Here is a 15,482-nt window from a genome sequence, read left to right as displayed (position 1 = left end):
TAAAGTCTAAGCCATATGGTGATTTATTTCTAGCATCAGACTCAGGTGTGTAGCCTAAAGTCCTTATTCACTGCGCTTGCATGCTTAGAATGGGTTCTGAATTGCTTCCACTCCTTATCATGGAACATAATCATTCGACGCCATTCAGTAAACTTCAGTCCATAACCGTGCGGGTCTCTGCTATGAACACATTCTACTGCTACTCTCTACTGTTTCTGCTTGACTTTTTGCTTTTACACGAACATTTACTGAGAATAGGTTGTTTGAACAAGGATGACAAAATAATTATTCTTGCAGTGCAGCCAGTTGACTACTCATGAATTGAAAAGTGACAATGATCCGAAAGCGAGTCTTTAGGAACTCTAGTCTTTATATATATATATATATATATATATATATATATATATATATATATATATATATATATATATATATATTACTTTATTGGTAATAATTCCATTTCAAATAGAATTAACTTTAACAAATGAAAGTCTATTTTAACAAGTTTTGTTTTGAGGGATACATTGTTGAATGTTCAAACGATCTATAGTGCAACTCCGAATTGTTGAAACAGTAGGGTAAAAATTTGTCAGCATCGGGGAACTCTAAACCTATTCGAAGCATGGAAACGCGTTGTATGTAGACACACTGGGCATGAAGTACCAGCTGTATGTAGGCACATTGGGTATGAAGTACCAGTTGTATGTACAGTAAGCACACTGGGTATGGAGTACCAGTTGTATATAGGTACACTGGGTATGAAGTACCAGTTGTATGTAGGTACACTGGGCATGAAGTGCCAATTTATGTAGGTACACTGGGTATGAAGTACCAGTTGTATGTAGGCACACTGGGTGTGAAGTACCAGTTGTATGTAGGTACACTGGGTATGAAGCACCAGTTGTATGCAGGTACACTGGGTATGGAGTACCAGTTGTATGTAGGCACACTGGGTATGAAGTACCAGTTGTATGTAGGCACACTGGGCATGAAGTTCCAGTTGTATGTAGGTACACTGGGTATGAAGTACCAGTTGTATGTAGGCACACTGGGCATGAAGTACCAGTTTTTAAATACTTTGTTCGCGCTGGTGACAATTCTCTATATATTCCTAGAGTGATGTTTGTATGCAGTTTCATTTTAAAGATTGTATGAAACTTTGTTTTAAGAGCCTATATGCAGCAACTTCATTTTAATTTTCATATGTATAGCTGGTGCATCGCATTGACGCTACTAAACAAAGTGTTACATTGAAAAATAAATTGACCATGAAGAATTGCCCTCGGTCGTGTCAATGTCATGAAAAAGCCTCATTGAAGAATCGTCAATGTGTTAATATTTATTATTGATCATGATGATGGCAACAGCATTTGTCATGCTATTCCTTGTTGTTATATTTGTATTCTCGAAAAAGTATGCTGCAGACGATAACCATTAGTCAATTACAAAACTAATTTGGATTCATGAAACGAACCAAACTAGGGAAAATGTCGGACTTGAATAGAGTTAATCGGCTAAGGAATTAACTAGATCTTTTTGTCACCAGTGACCTTCACATAATAAGATTAGTTTTGCTCGTATATAAATAATTATTTGTGTGAAGTTGTCACCTCGATGTGACCAAATGCTTCTCAAATAAATTCAGCTTGCACTAAAAATAAATAAAGTGAAATTGAAATTAATTTTTCTGCTTAATCACAGATATGTCAGTTTTTTCTTTACCAATGTAGAACAACGCGTTCATTTCTTCGTGACAAGTTGAAAATATGTTGCCTTTGCATTAGCTATGCAAACAATGCGTGTGTGCAACCATGGCTCAACACTGATAGCTATCATTACACCACAATGCAGCATTGTTACTGTTTGGTAATACCGATAGCTGTCATTGCACTACTATGTATAATTGCTACTGTTTAGTAACACTCCGACAGCCATCATTACACTACTATGTACGCTTGTCGCTGTTTGCTAACACCAATAGCCATCATTACACTATGGTGTATCGTTGTCGCTGTTTGGTAACACTCCGACAGCCATCATTACACTATATGTATGCTTGTCGCTGTTTGGTAACACCAATATCTATCATTACACTACTATAAAGTCATTTTCGATGTTCGATAACACAACCATTTATCATTACACTTCCATATGTTGTTGTTGCTCCTTGGCAACGTGTACAGTTTTGTTATTTCATCGCCACTTCTTAACATTAGCCGTTAGAAAGCTACGTTGTTGTCTTCTTCCTGTAACGTTATTATTCCGGTGTGGTAATATGATACTTCTGGTGTGGTAACCAGTTTGACTATAGAATTTTCATGGGAAAGATATTATTAATAGTACATCGTGGTCCATCCATCATTATTATGGAGTATGATTTGGGCTGAACATTTATCCCCTCCTCTATTAAGTACTTAATATGGATTTTTAGCTTTGAGATGAAACACACCAAATAAGCCTTTTACATGTTTCTTTTGTTAAGCCTTTGTTGCAATCCATTCTTTTATAAACCTAATTGATACATTTTTTATATGTTCTTTCCCATGATTGGTCTTTTGTTTGGAAGTTTATAATAATTCATAACGCTTTGAAATTTCTTAGAAGATCTCTGAGATTAAAGGGCGGGCGTGTATTTTGAGGAATGTCGAAAACCACCTACTTGAACCAAATACTTTATTAGAAATCTGGTTTTGTGTTTATATGAGCACAATCGGTAAGCTCTCTGGATTATCTGGTACACTCGCATACAGGATGCGCTGGTTTAGTCGTAGCCTAAACAGTGTCAACTACCAGCGTTACGAAGAACAGTTATTTGTATGAATATCATTGCTGCATTTTTATATTATTTCATTTATCGATTTTGATAAGAAGGATAATGATAATCTTCATTGAAATAACAATGTTGATGGAGAGCAAATTGATGACACCCTGGTACTTGCAACTTGCTAGCATCTTTATTACTTAGCTTAGGCAATGGGGTTGACTCTAGAGTATTGATGAAGGGGTTAGTGGCGTAAGTTATCATGCACCAACCTGCCGACCCTACAGTTATTGCTCTAGGGATGCTTCCTATTTGTAAAAATGTGTATAGTAAAACTAACCTGAAGCTTTTCCCCACACAACTATAGAATATTTGTGCAATATTTACCATGTTATTGTCCTCTCTTTGCTAGTAGAGGTCTAGATCTGAGTGCTAACCTTAATGTAGCCTTGTGGGCGCTGTTATATCTTATTGGAGTTTTACTAATTAGTTAATTAGTTATGAGCTTTGGTTATTATAGGTATATCATTTGGTTATTATAGGTATATCATTTGGTTATTATAGGTATATCATTTTGTTATTATAGGTATATCATTTGGTTATTATAGGTATATCATTTGGTTATTATAGGTATATCACTTGGTTATTATAGGTATATCATTTGGTTATTATAGGTATATCATTTGGTTATTATAGGTATATCATTTGGTCATTATAGGTATATCACTTGGTTATTATAGGTATATCATTTGGTTATTATAGGTATATCACTTGGTTATTATAGGTATATCATTTGGTTATTATAGGTATATCATTTGGTTATTATAGGTATATCATTTGGTTATTATAGGTATATCATTTGGTTATTATAGGTATATCATTTGGTTATTATAGGTATATCATTTGGTTATTATAGGTATATCATTTGGTTATTATAGGTATATCATTTGGTTATTATAGGTATATCATTTGGTTATTATAGGTATATCATTTGGTTATTATAGGTATATTACTTGGTTATTATAGGTATATCATTTGGTTATTATAGGTATATCATTTGGTTATTATAGGTATATCATTTGGTTATTATAGGTATATCATTTGGTTATTATAGGTATATCATTTGGTTATTATAGATATATCATTTGGTTATTATAGGTATATCATTTGGTTATTATAGGTATATCATTTGGTTATTATAGGTATATCATTTGGTTATTATAGGTATATCATTTGGTAACGTTTTGGGTTGATAAGCCTGTCTTTCAATGTAATGGGAAGCTGAGCTTTAGTTATTATAGGTAAATCACTTGGTAACATTTGGGTTGATAAGCCTGTCTTTCAATGTAATGGGAAGCTGAGCTTTGTTTTAATACTATTATACACTTAAGGAAGGGGTTACCCAGGTCGATCTTTTACACCCAGTTGTCTAACAAAGGGTTAAGAACTCAAGGTGGCGTCAATATTACTTCTAGGAAGTAGGTGTTTGTTTTCAACTTTTGTATTTCATAGCTAGCACTGGCTATCATAACTATCATCTCATTCGCTATCCTGACTCACCAACACTCACCAACATGCTACCCCCCACTGTGATGTGTTTTAGTTAATGAATTTCCTTTACTACAACCTTCAATTCACTATCCCGCTTCTCTGCAATGCTATTAAATTACCAACTTTTAAAACACTTTTGTTCAACTCACTCAATAATTCTGATTTCTGTTTTTTCATTTTTGGCATGTAATGAAAAAACATCATTTTGTTAATAATTGCTATTGCTAATGAAGAGTAATGCATACATTGACTGACTCTATTAGCAACGGTCCCGTTTTACTTTTTGAATAGTTACCGGAAAAATAAGTTGTCATTGTAATAACTGTTTTTGCAACTGCGAAAATAATAAAGACTCACGGAGAATAGCGTTCAATAAACAAGCATCAGGATTCTTAGACCAAGTTCCATATTGTGATATCCTAGAGCCACACCCCATATGGCGCTGCAATGCCATCATTGAAACAGCCATGTCCCTCTCATTCTGTTGTGATTCAGTGTCGCTGGTTGGAAGAGAAACACCCATGCAATGCAAGGCCTTGGAGGCCCACAACGTCGTACTTGTGCGTGTGCATGGGTCTTGCTTTTTTATTGCTCCATACGCAGACATATGCTTTGACGTATGGCGTCGCACAACCGCCTCTCGACTTTAGTGCCCTCTGGAAACATGATTTGCTTGTCTGCCCGGCGTAGCGCTTCAGCACTAGTACACAGAGAAGTCGCTACGCTATCGCGAAATGGCAACTTGGTCTTGGAGACAAATTCTGAATATGTAGAAAGCATTGTGAAAAAAACATTGGCAGCTGAAACATCATCACCAAACTGCATGGTGGTGTCTTTAGTTATAGGCATGTGTACCCAACCATGATATTCTCATAAACTGGCGGGCCATTGGAGTATTTCTCAGTAATATAACAATTATAGATAAGAACAAAGGCTATATGGAAGTTTCCTCTGCCACATGGTTAGTCAATAATTACTCGTGTAAAATCAGCTGATAAACAAAGATGGCGGATCATAGGATGAAATATTTTTATTCTAATTATAACTATAATTTATTTAAAGTATAATTTATTGTCTAACAAGATAATGGGCCACAATTCAATAAAGGCCAGCATATCTAGCTAATGCTCTCTTGCCTACAATGTCCTATACGTATACATCTTACTCCGAGTTTTGTGGAATGTCTTTCTAGTAATAGCCTGATGTTTTATGATGTAAGGCGGGTGTTGTATTGTTACAGCCTACCTTGACAAGTATGTAAAGAAGCTAGAGGAGAAATTCAAGAATGACATATTGAAAAAGGTGTATGCTGGGGTGAACAGAAAGTCTGTCGATGATCCTGATATGGCAGAGTTCTTCAAGATGAAATACTGGGACTAAGTCTCTCACTCACAACTTTTGCCTTTTAACTTCCAGGATTTTCACATTTCTAGCGTCTCTTGTCGTATCACCTCACAGAGTGTAACAGTAGAAATACATAGACGGCTCATTATTTATTTTGTTTCTAAGTGTTCATTTCAGGTATTTATTATTGATAATTCAATCATTTATATTTATTATTGCTATTTATTTGTCCAATAAACAATAACAATATAATGGTGAAAGCAACAGTAAATCTTATGCATTGTTGCTTTTTTACTTTTAAATCACTTGACTTCGGTCACTCATTTAAAGGAGTTTGTTTTGTTCGCTGCCAGTGAGGTTTGGTTGGGAGTTTTTTCTTGTTATATATATATATTACTTTATTGGCAGCAATTTCATTACAAAAAAAAAGTTTTTCAAATTATGCCATACAAGAATCATAAAACCAAAAGAAAAAAGGGCAACAGTTAGTCACTAAAATCAATTAAGGGGTTTGAGATTATGCGTAAAATACCTTTCTCTGCTAAGGGAACGGATATTAGGGGAGAAGATTGTTAAAGATTGCTCAAATATCTTTGATAGCTGTTGAGCAGCTGGCAATATTTTCAAAATAATTGTTAGATGTATGCAATTTGTTCATATCATGTAAGTTGAAATGAGTTGAGCTCTTGTAAGTGTCATGTAAACAAACGAAGCCACGAACCATGAAAAATCTTAAAGGTTGACTTGCAACAAAATTCACATTACCGTTATTTGATATGAAAAGATTCACCATGTCTTACTCTGTTGTGTTATAGGTGCAAAATATGTGGAAATGTGATTACAAGCTCTTAAAAGCTCAAAAACGAACAGTTAATCGCAGCCACACGAGACCGCCGTAGTTTGGATTCGCTTTCCAAAACGGCTCAAATGTGATGTAGTTGTGAGAGATGGTTTTTGTTTACACTTTCTTGCAACCTTATTCGTCAAAATATTTTCACAAATATTTTTCATGCATTCAATAAAACTATGTCTATTGTTCTTACGCGTCTGTTTTATCGTCATTGTAATGCTGTCACTTTTAGCACTGATATCTTATAACTTACCGTAAAAACTCGTTAAACTTTTTAACTTTACTCGATGGAGTACATATCATTGTCTGATAATCATGACGAGCCTGTTGGTCACCTGTGATAATTGAAAAGTGCTGCAAAAATTATTTTCGAAGTATTTGGTCACATGATCAGATTACGACTTGACAATTGATTAATGCCGAAACAAAACTGTAAAGTAGCGAGCATCTATATTTGATACGGGGTCTTCGGTAAAACCCGAAGTGTTTGTCATACACTAGTGCTACGATAAGTTTTATATTGAGCTTTTTATTGGCCTTTCAATTCACGTGAGAACATACGTGACAAGACGATAACCAAATTTCGTGGTTACGTCATCGAAATAAAGAGATTCCGATCTACGGCGGCTTTTCGTTTTTGAGCTTTTAAGAGCTTGTAATCACATTTCCACATATTTGGCACTTACAACAAAACAGAGTAAGACATGGTGAATCTTTTGATATCAAATAACTGTAATGTGAATTTTGTTGCAAGTCAACCTTTAAACCTTTAGTTTATAAAAGCATGCTTACACAAAAACAGGGTTATAAAGATACGTAAATAAAATTAAAAAGGCAGCATCTCGGAGGCATTTGGTTAAGAATCGCTTCATTTAGGCCTTTTGTAATAAATAGACTCTTCAAATTAATTGGGAGTTACTATTTCATGACATTGTTTTCAAGCATTGAATACACTTGGATAAAGCAAATCAATCTCAGGAATGTTATAAGTACTGCACCTGGTGCGGGTGGTTTATGCTTGCTGTACATTACATTCTCATCAGAGATTTGTTTTAGAAATTATGAACCTGCGTATCCTGGTGCTAACCTGCATGGATTGGCACTATTCCTATAGCCTTGTTCATACAAATTGGCTACCAAACAATTTTGGTTACAGTAACGCATCATTCTATTGCGACAGTCTTGAACAGGTGTCTTTCATTGTCTCTCTAGCCAATAAACTGTTGTCCATTGTTTAGATTTGCAGGTCATTAGGTATTTCTTTATAGGGATTATCAAGCAATATTGCTTTTTTATGACCTTTTTGCAATAATACCGATAAAGTTGTTTATCAAGAGATCATTGTTTAGTAACACTCTGATTATATTCACCAGATCTCCAGTGGATATGACACATTTATGACTGACCACAAAGTCCGTTAAGATGCATTACACAATGAATTTCCAAAGTTTGTTGCGCTATCTTCATCAACAAAAGATTTGAGCTTGAGATAAGCACGGAAGTCATTCTTCTGTGATTTCTAGTTGAATGGGTAACAGAAATACTGAAGTAGCCTCCCACTCTGCGTCTGTTTGAGGTGGTGGAGTACCAGAATATAGTCCTTTTTGATCTTACAGTTCTCAGCTAATCATTGCTCTCAAGGTCTCTCATTGGTTGATCAAATACATTCTAATGAGTGTTTTTAGCTGTTTTCCATTAAGAGTTCTTTTGAGTGGTATACATAAAAAATAAAAGCCTGTTTCTTTCTACATGATGTACGTGTAAATATAAGAATGAGGGCCTATATTCCTCACTCAATCTATATGAATATAATAATGAGGGCCTATATTCCTCACTCAATCTATATAAATCTCAGTGTTTGTCTTTTGTTTTCTGTCTGTCCATGTGTCCAGTTATAGCAATTAAAACTTAATCATGAAAAATCTACTTTACGGTGGATTTGATCTCAGAACCTCCAGATCTGATGACCAGCAATCTAAACCACCACACTACAATGATTCAACTGACCGTACTTATGAATGATTGTGATGACACTCATTACATTGGTTAAAATACTCATACTTGAAGCACTTGGGGTTATTAACTAGCACAGTTGATCATTACGCTTAACGATTATTATGCTGGTTTCAAACACGACTATTGTTTTAGTAAAGATTTAGACTACTAGCTTGCGAGGTAAGTTACTAAGATTCACTGGGTAACTATTTTCGTACCATGCAACACCAGGCATTCAGCTAGTTGTATTATATATGTAATAATGAGAGCCTATATTCCTCAATCTATATATTTAGATCTCAGTGTTTGTCTGTCGCCTTTTATTCATCTGTCATTCATCTGTCTTCACCTGTAATTTTTTACTATTACCTATTTTTTTATAGTTTTTAAATATGCCGTTTTAACTACAAATGTGCCATAACATTTCTATTTCTGGTTTTTTCCAAGGTTCGAAGGTTACTAAATCTGTAAAGGCTAAATACATTTCCAGTGGATAATTGTATTATTTAGAGTAGGAATTGCCTCCACATTCTCTCTCCGTTCAGTCAGACAATGTACCGGACAAAGACAGTCTGATATCTCATTTCTTCGTTTGTGCCAGTATCGAGAGGTACCAGTACCGTCATATTTAAAGTTTTGATAGCTAGCTTCCGTTACAACATTCTGCTGGCATTCTGCTAGTAATATAAATATAATCATGAGAGCCTATATTCCACACTCGATGTCGTGCAGTATACTTGCAAAGGTCCATATTACTCACTCGACGTTGTGCAGTATACTTGCAAGGGTCTATATTACTCAATCGATATCGTGCAGTATACTTGCAAGGGTCCATATTACTTACTGGGGGTCCTACCACACAAAGTTGTCGTCAGAATAGTCACTTTTAAAATCACTGTCGTCACTTTTAAAATCACTGTCGTCACTTGTAAAATCACTCACCTTTTTCAGTTGGCAACCAAATCAACCTTTTTCTTCACATTCGTTATTTTAATACAAATATCTATTCTGGTGGCACTGGGTTGCGTTAAAAATCTGAGACTCGCTTAGTTTGAACTTCTGCTAACCAAAAGCATGGCTCAACCAGCGACCTTCACAAACTTATTAGTGACGTTTGGGAGCGTTGCTGATTACTCCGCGAAGAGTGACAGCCGTGTTAGGTTTTTAGGGCTATATTTCTTGTACTGAAAATAGACCGAGATTGTCTTTAATAATCACTGTCAGTCACAGACTTGGAAACGGATTTGCTGTCAATGTCGTGGCATTTCATTGCTTTAATTTTTTTGGCAGTCTATAAATGCTGGGCCAGATGCTTCAAACCAAAACTAGTAAAGTTTCTGTTGACCGTGGTGATTTATGAACAAATAAAAAGTTAGTAAAGGTACGGCTACACGTAACAAAATTTCCGTTGGTTCTAACCAAAATCACGAAATGATTGAAACAGAATTATTCTGCGCTGCTAGAATCGTGCTAGCGAGCACGATTCCAGCAGCTTTTGCAATTAGAGAGACGTATGATGACGTCCTATAGACGTATAATGACACACAATAAAAGTATAAGTGCAATTCAACATAGTACACACGATGCAACTGCTTAGATTGCGTTATTGAATGTATTTATTGTTTAGATGCTATAGCTACAAATTGTTTATTTTTTAATTATATTTCCTTTTTAGCAGCAAAAGTTTTGTGGTAGAAAATGTTGACATCTCTAGCGCAATCAAGTTGGTTGCATCGTATTTACTATGGTAACTTTCTGTAATATTTTTCTTGTGTGTCGCATTATGTTCTCGGACTACATATATCTTAAAATTTGCTAGAGTCGTGCTCGTTAACCAACAATAGTGCGACCTAAACAGTTACATCGTGTGTTCTATGTTGAAATACTTTTGTATTTTTATTGTGTGTCGCGATATATGTCTTGGACTACACTAATTGCTAAAGCTGCTAGAATCGTGCTCGCTAATAATTTGTTTAATCTGTTAATTCAAAGCGTTTCGTCGACGAACTCGGTGGGCATGCACAGCTCAAATAACTCTTTGAATTTCGACCGATTAATTCTGCGTTTTTCGTGATTTCGGTCAGAACTCAGAACCGACGAAAAATTCGTTACGTGCAGCCGTACCTTTAGTAATCATACTTACAAAATCATCGTCACCTCGTCACCTACATTGATAAATGGTCGTCTCGTCTGTCACTCTTTAAATATCCCTGTCGTCGGGTCGTCAGAATCGTCACAAAACATGGGAGGACCCCCCTTACTCGACATTGTGCAGTATACTTGCAAGGGTCTATATTACTTATTTGATGTTGTGCAGTATACTTGCAAAGGTCTATATTACTCACTCCATGTGGTGCAGTATACTTGCAAGGGTCTATATTACTTACTCGATATTGTGCAGTATACTTACAAGGGTCCATATTACTAACTCGATACTTGCAAGGGTCTATATTCCTCACTTTTTATAATAAAATCATGAAGATATTTGGACAAGCATCACAGAGTTGTAGTTAGCCATCAGCAAATGAGAAATCATTACTCAGTCTAAATATAGGAATTGCTTTCCTTTTGTGAACAAAGTTGTTAGCATTATTAAGATTCATTTTTGTTCAAATAACTGCTGCATACTTCCTGCATCCATTACATCTCGGCTAGTGTTGAAATGCATTTGCTACAGATATTTTATCATGGTGTCTCATGTGTTTAACCAGTGGTTGCTCTCAAAGGTGTTTGCGTGCTCAGTAATCGTATATTGATTGTTACCATATAATAGCAGTCCTACAGACGACTCACATTTTTTCAGTTTTTTTTTATCCAGTCGCAGATCTTAGGCTAACAATATTTGTGAAACTAGCTGGTTTCCTTCAAACATGACCATTCAAATACACTTTTTATGTTAGATTGCTTCAGATTGTCTAAAAAATATTTTTTAGGAAAATGATGCTGATCATGTTTCGTTATAATGAAATTCAATCACAAAAAATTAAGGCTATATATGTATGGATATTATTCTTTTGTTGTCATTTAACTTTCCTTTAGCAAAAATTCATTTTAAAATGCGCAGAGGTTATGATCTGTACGCACTCCTGTAACCTTTAGATACCACGATCATAAACACATCATATATCTATTGTTCAATAGAGTAAACAACTTCATGTGCAAAAGCGTTTAGCAATAAAATTATTGAAGGAATTCAAGTAAATATTGAACATTAAAGGAATGATAAGCACTTATCTATTTAGGACAGTCTTGAAATGGCTACCTCTGTCGAAGCTGGAGTAGTCTGCTAGTAGACTAGGGATTTTTCATCCACGTGAGCCCTAACTCGCTTAATGGTTGTCAACTGGGCTCTGCACTTTGATTAGCCTATCAATTGTACACATGGAGCCTTCATCAATTATTTTAACGGTAGATGTTTAGTAATTTTTTTTACTTGATGAGGATAAATTCAATTCAACTAACAAAAATTTAAATTCAATTCAACAATTTTTTAAATTCAGTTCAATTTAAAAAAAGGACTCATAAATCTTTATAGCAAAGCAAAAGCAAAACTACAGTGTACATATTGTTTACATGCCTGATTATGAGTTCTGGTTAAAATTTTGGCTTAGGTATATATGTAGTACTACTTTAATACAAGGGAAGAAATTAATCATAAAATTATTATTCTTTACACTCAGGCTAACAGTTTCACTCTATTACTTTAGTATTTTCAGAAGCAGACAAGCTTGTCAAATGACTTCTCGTGGTATAATTTCAGTTTTTGGGTTTTACTTTTTAGACTATAAATTTTAAAGCTTCTATGAGACTTGTTGAGCAGAGTGTCCATCAATGCTAAGATAGATTCTCTTCAGCTCTCATTCATGCCTTCAACAATAGGTAGTTGTCACTTAATACCATAAACTTGATGTATGGTAAATTATCAGACAATATCACAACATGTCTATTCACCACAGAGACAAGCATATGCTCTATTGAGTGCTAGTTCGAATGAAAACGTAATAATATTTAACAGGATAACAACATACATCTTACATGTAGATAGTTTTTATATTTTTTATGAAGATTTACACACTATGTAAAATGTGTATGTAGGCTTTGGCAAACTTCTAATAAAGTAAACACAAGAGAATGACTGTCTAGGACTTCTACATCCGGACTGACAAGCATATCTTAGCAAACCAGCCAGATATTGTAGCGGTGGACAAGGAGAACAAAGTGGCTACTATAATAAATATAGCAGTACCAATGACTATAACATAGCCAAGGAAAGGAGAAGGTAGAAAAATATCTTTAACTTGCAGAGGAGATTGAAAAGTTCTGTCATATAAGAACAACTGTAATTCCGGTAGTCATTACAGCATTGGGTGCAATAACACCTACACATCAAATGTGGCTTGCCCAAATACCGGCAACAGTCAACACGAGTTGCAGAAAAGCATTGCTATATGGAACGGCTAACAACTTGAAGCAAGTTCTCAAACTCCCAGGTCTCTGGTAGGAAACCTAAGCTTGAGTAGTCACTACCATCCACTCGGGTTAACAGGGATAAGAAAATATATATGTGTATAATCTTTTGAGTGTTTTGTATTTTGCTATTGGATGAGCTGAGTAGATTTATTTGCTCATGCTGTATTTGCTCATGTAGACAATTTGCTCATGCTGTGACACAGATATGCTTATGATGTGATATGGATATGCTCAGATAAGGATGACACAATAACACTGTTCTCATGCCATGATACCGTGATATGGATGTATTCAAAATGTGAAATGAGTATATTTACCTTGTGATACAGATATGCCTACATTGTGATACAGATATGCCTACATTTTTATGTAGGTATGACTAAACTGTGAAACGGATATGCCTACATTGTGGTTGAGTGTCTTAATATTCTGCTACAGATGACTTGAGTCAATGGTATTCTGTCACAAAAGATGGCGGAGAGAAGCTATAGGGTAAAATCATTGAACAGCGGGCAGCCATATCATGAAGTTTTTAATAATAGATTATTCTAGAATATGATTATGGTAAGTATGGTAAATATTCAACTGATGGACACATTCAGTCTCTTTAGTCAAAATACATTATCATTCAATGCTTTCAAGTCCACGCTACCCATGTAAAAATGGTCATGCTATACCAGATAATTCTCAAGTTATGAGTGTTTTTTATAAACACAGCTATGTCACTATTTTTAGATTTCATTGAACTAAGATTTTATTTGAAGAGTGATACAATCATCTTATATGCTGTCAGTGTTGATAGTATTCAAAATTTAGCCACGAAATTGAAATGATTCTCCAAAAAGCTTGATGATGTCATAACAAATACAACCTGCTTTGATAATTTAACCGTCAAAAATTTAATGCTATGCATATTTTTAGCATGGCTGCAACTTGGAATACATTATGTAGGACTCCATATGGGAACATGCAGCACGTAGGAAAAAAATATTTAAACATTCTTCAATGCATAGTCTGACACGCATGAGCCAAACGTGACACAGTGGTATCTCCTGGCAACACGGGACAGCCACCTGTCCACCAACCATTCCAATAGTGAAAAGCAATAATTCTCTTGTTGAATGGAGTAATCCTTTAGTTGTAGGTCAGGTTGAATTTCTATCATCTTGTTAGTTAATTCAAACAGTATTAATAGCCTATTAAAGTATTTTATCGCTTTGTCAAGAGGGCCGTAATGTAAAACTGCGGGGTCTATTAGTCTCTGAGTCATTTCCTTGGGCCTCCGCATGGGAAATCAAGGATTTTGTGGTAAGACTTTACTTCCTACCTTAAAAGCAGCTTCTTTCCTTTTCTCACACAGAATCTACAAGAACAAGAAATGTCATCAAATAGGAGACTGCTTCACATGCGCGTAGAGGGCAACATAGTTTATAGCGAGTCATGTTCCACAAAGATGTGTGTATGCACAGATTTTTATTGACATAAATATCAATAAAATGATGTTTTTCATTACATGACAAAACAAAAGTGAGAAGATAGAAATCAGAAATATTGAGCAAATTGAACAAAAGTTTTTTAAAAGTTGTTAAGTAGGTTTGCAAGCACTTCATCTTTGTTTATCAGGAGTTATGTTACAGTCATGTTACAGTCATGCTACAGCCATGTTACAGCCATGTTACAGCCATGTTACAGCCATGTTACAGTCATGTTTCAGTTGTGCTAGCCATGTATGGTAGGCAAGGGTTTCATGATATGCCCTATTAAAATTATTGATGCTGTTCTTAGTCGATAGCTGACCTGCATGCTGCCTTATGATGACATGCACTGTAAATTTTGTATTTGATCATTTGTATAGCGGAGTTAGATCAGCACCGCACAGTTTGCAATGCATGCGACTTTTACGTGGCTGTTAAAATAAAAAAGGTTTTCTTTTTTATAATAAGAGTTATGTCCGTCTGTCCATCTGTCTATCCATTCCGTCCTTCAGGGGGCCCAAAGCCAGGGTTAGAGGTTAGGATAAAAAGACCATTAGGCATAGCAGCCCAATTCTCTGCCTCCTACACTAATCCAATGCTATAGCAATGCTAAGCATAATTGTGCATATATTTATTCTCTGCGCTTTATATGTCCACATGGTGATCTCTCATGGCACACTATATATATACGTATATACATGTATATATACATGTATATATATATATATATATATATATATATACGTATATATCATACTTTCTACGTAAGTTGAAATGAGTTGAGAACCTGTAACTGTCATGTAAAAAACGAGGATACAAACCATGAAAAATCTTGAAACCTTGAATTGAAGTAAAATAATCATTTAGCATAGGCAGAGTAAGAAAACTAGACTAGACTGCCAGGGTAATAATAAGAAAAGTGTGTCACCGTTGATTTTGTTTTCTCCAGGAGATTAAGAACAATGACAAAAGGAGATAAGAAAAGCTTTACTTTAATCTTGATGCTGGTACTAAACCCTTCCAGCACCATATGTAC

The 15,482-nt window shown here is 35.1% G+C and overlaps 1 protein-coding gene across 1 annotated transcript in view; it reads left to right on the top strand.

Annotated features, from left to right (window-relative positions):
- The window catches only part of LOC137397431 (uncharacterized), a 40,825-nt gene extending 35,034 nt beyond the window's left edge, over positions 1-5,791 (top strand). The window contains exon 20 of the mRNA XM_068083720.1: positions 5,553-5,791. Coding sequence (XP_067939821.1) covers positions 5,553-5,692 — 140 coding nt within the window. The 3' untranslated portion in view covers positions 5,693-5,791. The remainder of the gene's footprint in view (positions 1-5,552) is intronic.
- Positions 5,792-15,482: the final 9,691 nt, after the last annotated feature.

The sequence above is a fragment of the Watersipora subatra genome, chromosome 5 (genome assembly GCF_963576615.1).
Source record: "Watersipora subatra chromosome 5, tzWatSuba1.1, whole genome shotgun sequence".
NCBI classification, from domain to species: Eukaryota; Metazoa; Bryozoa; class Gymnolaemata; order Cheilostomatida; family Watersiporidae; genus Watersipora; species Watersipora subatra.
The sequence above is the reverse complement of the archived record's forward strand: the minus strand, read 5'-3'. Positions and strand labels throughout refer to the sequence as shown.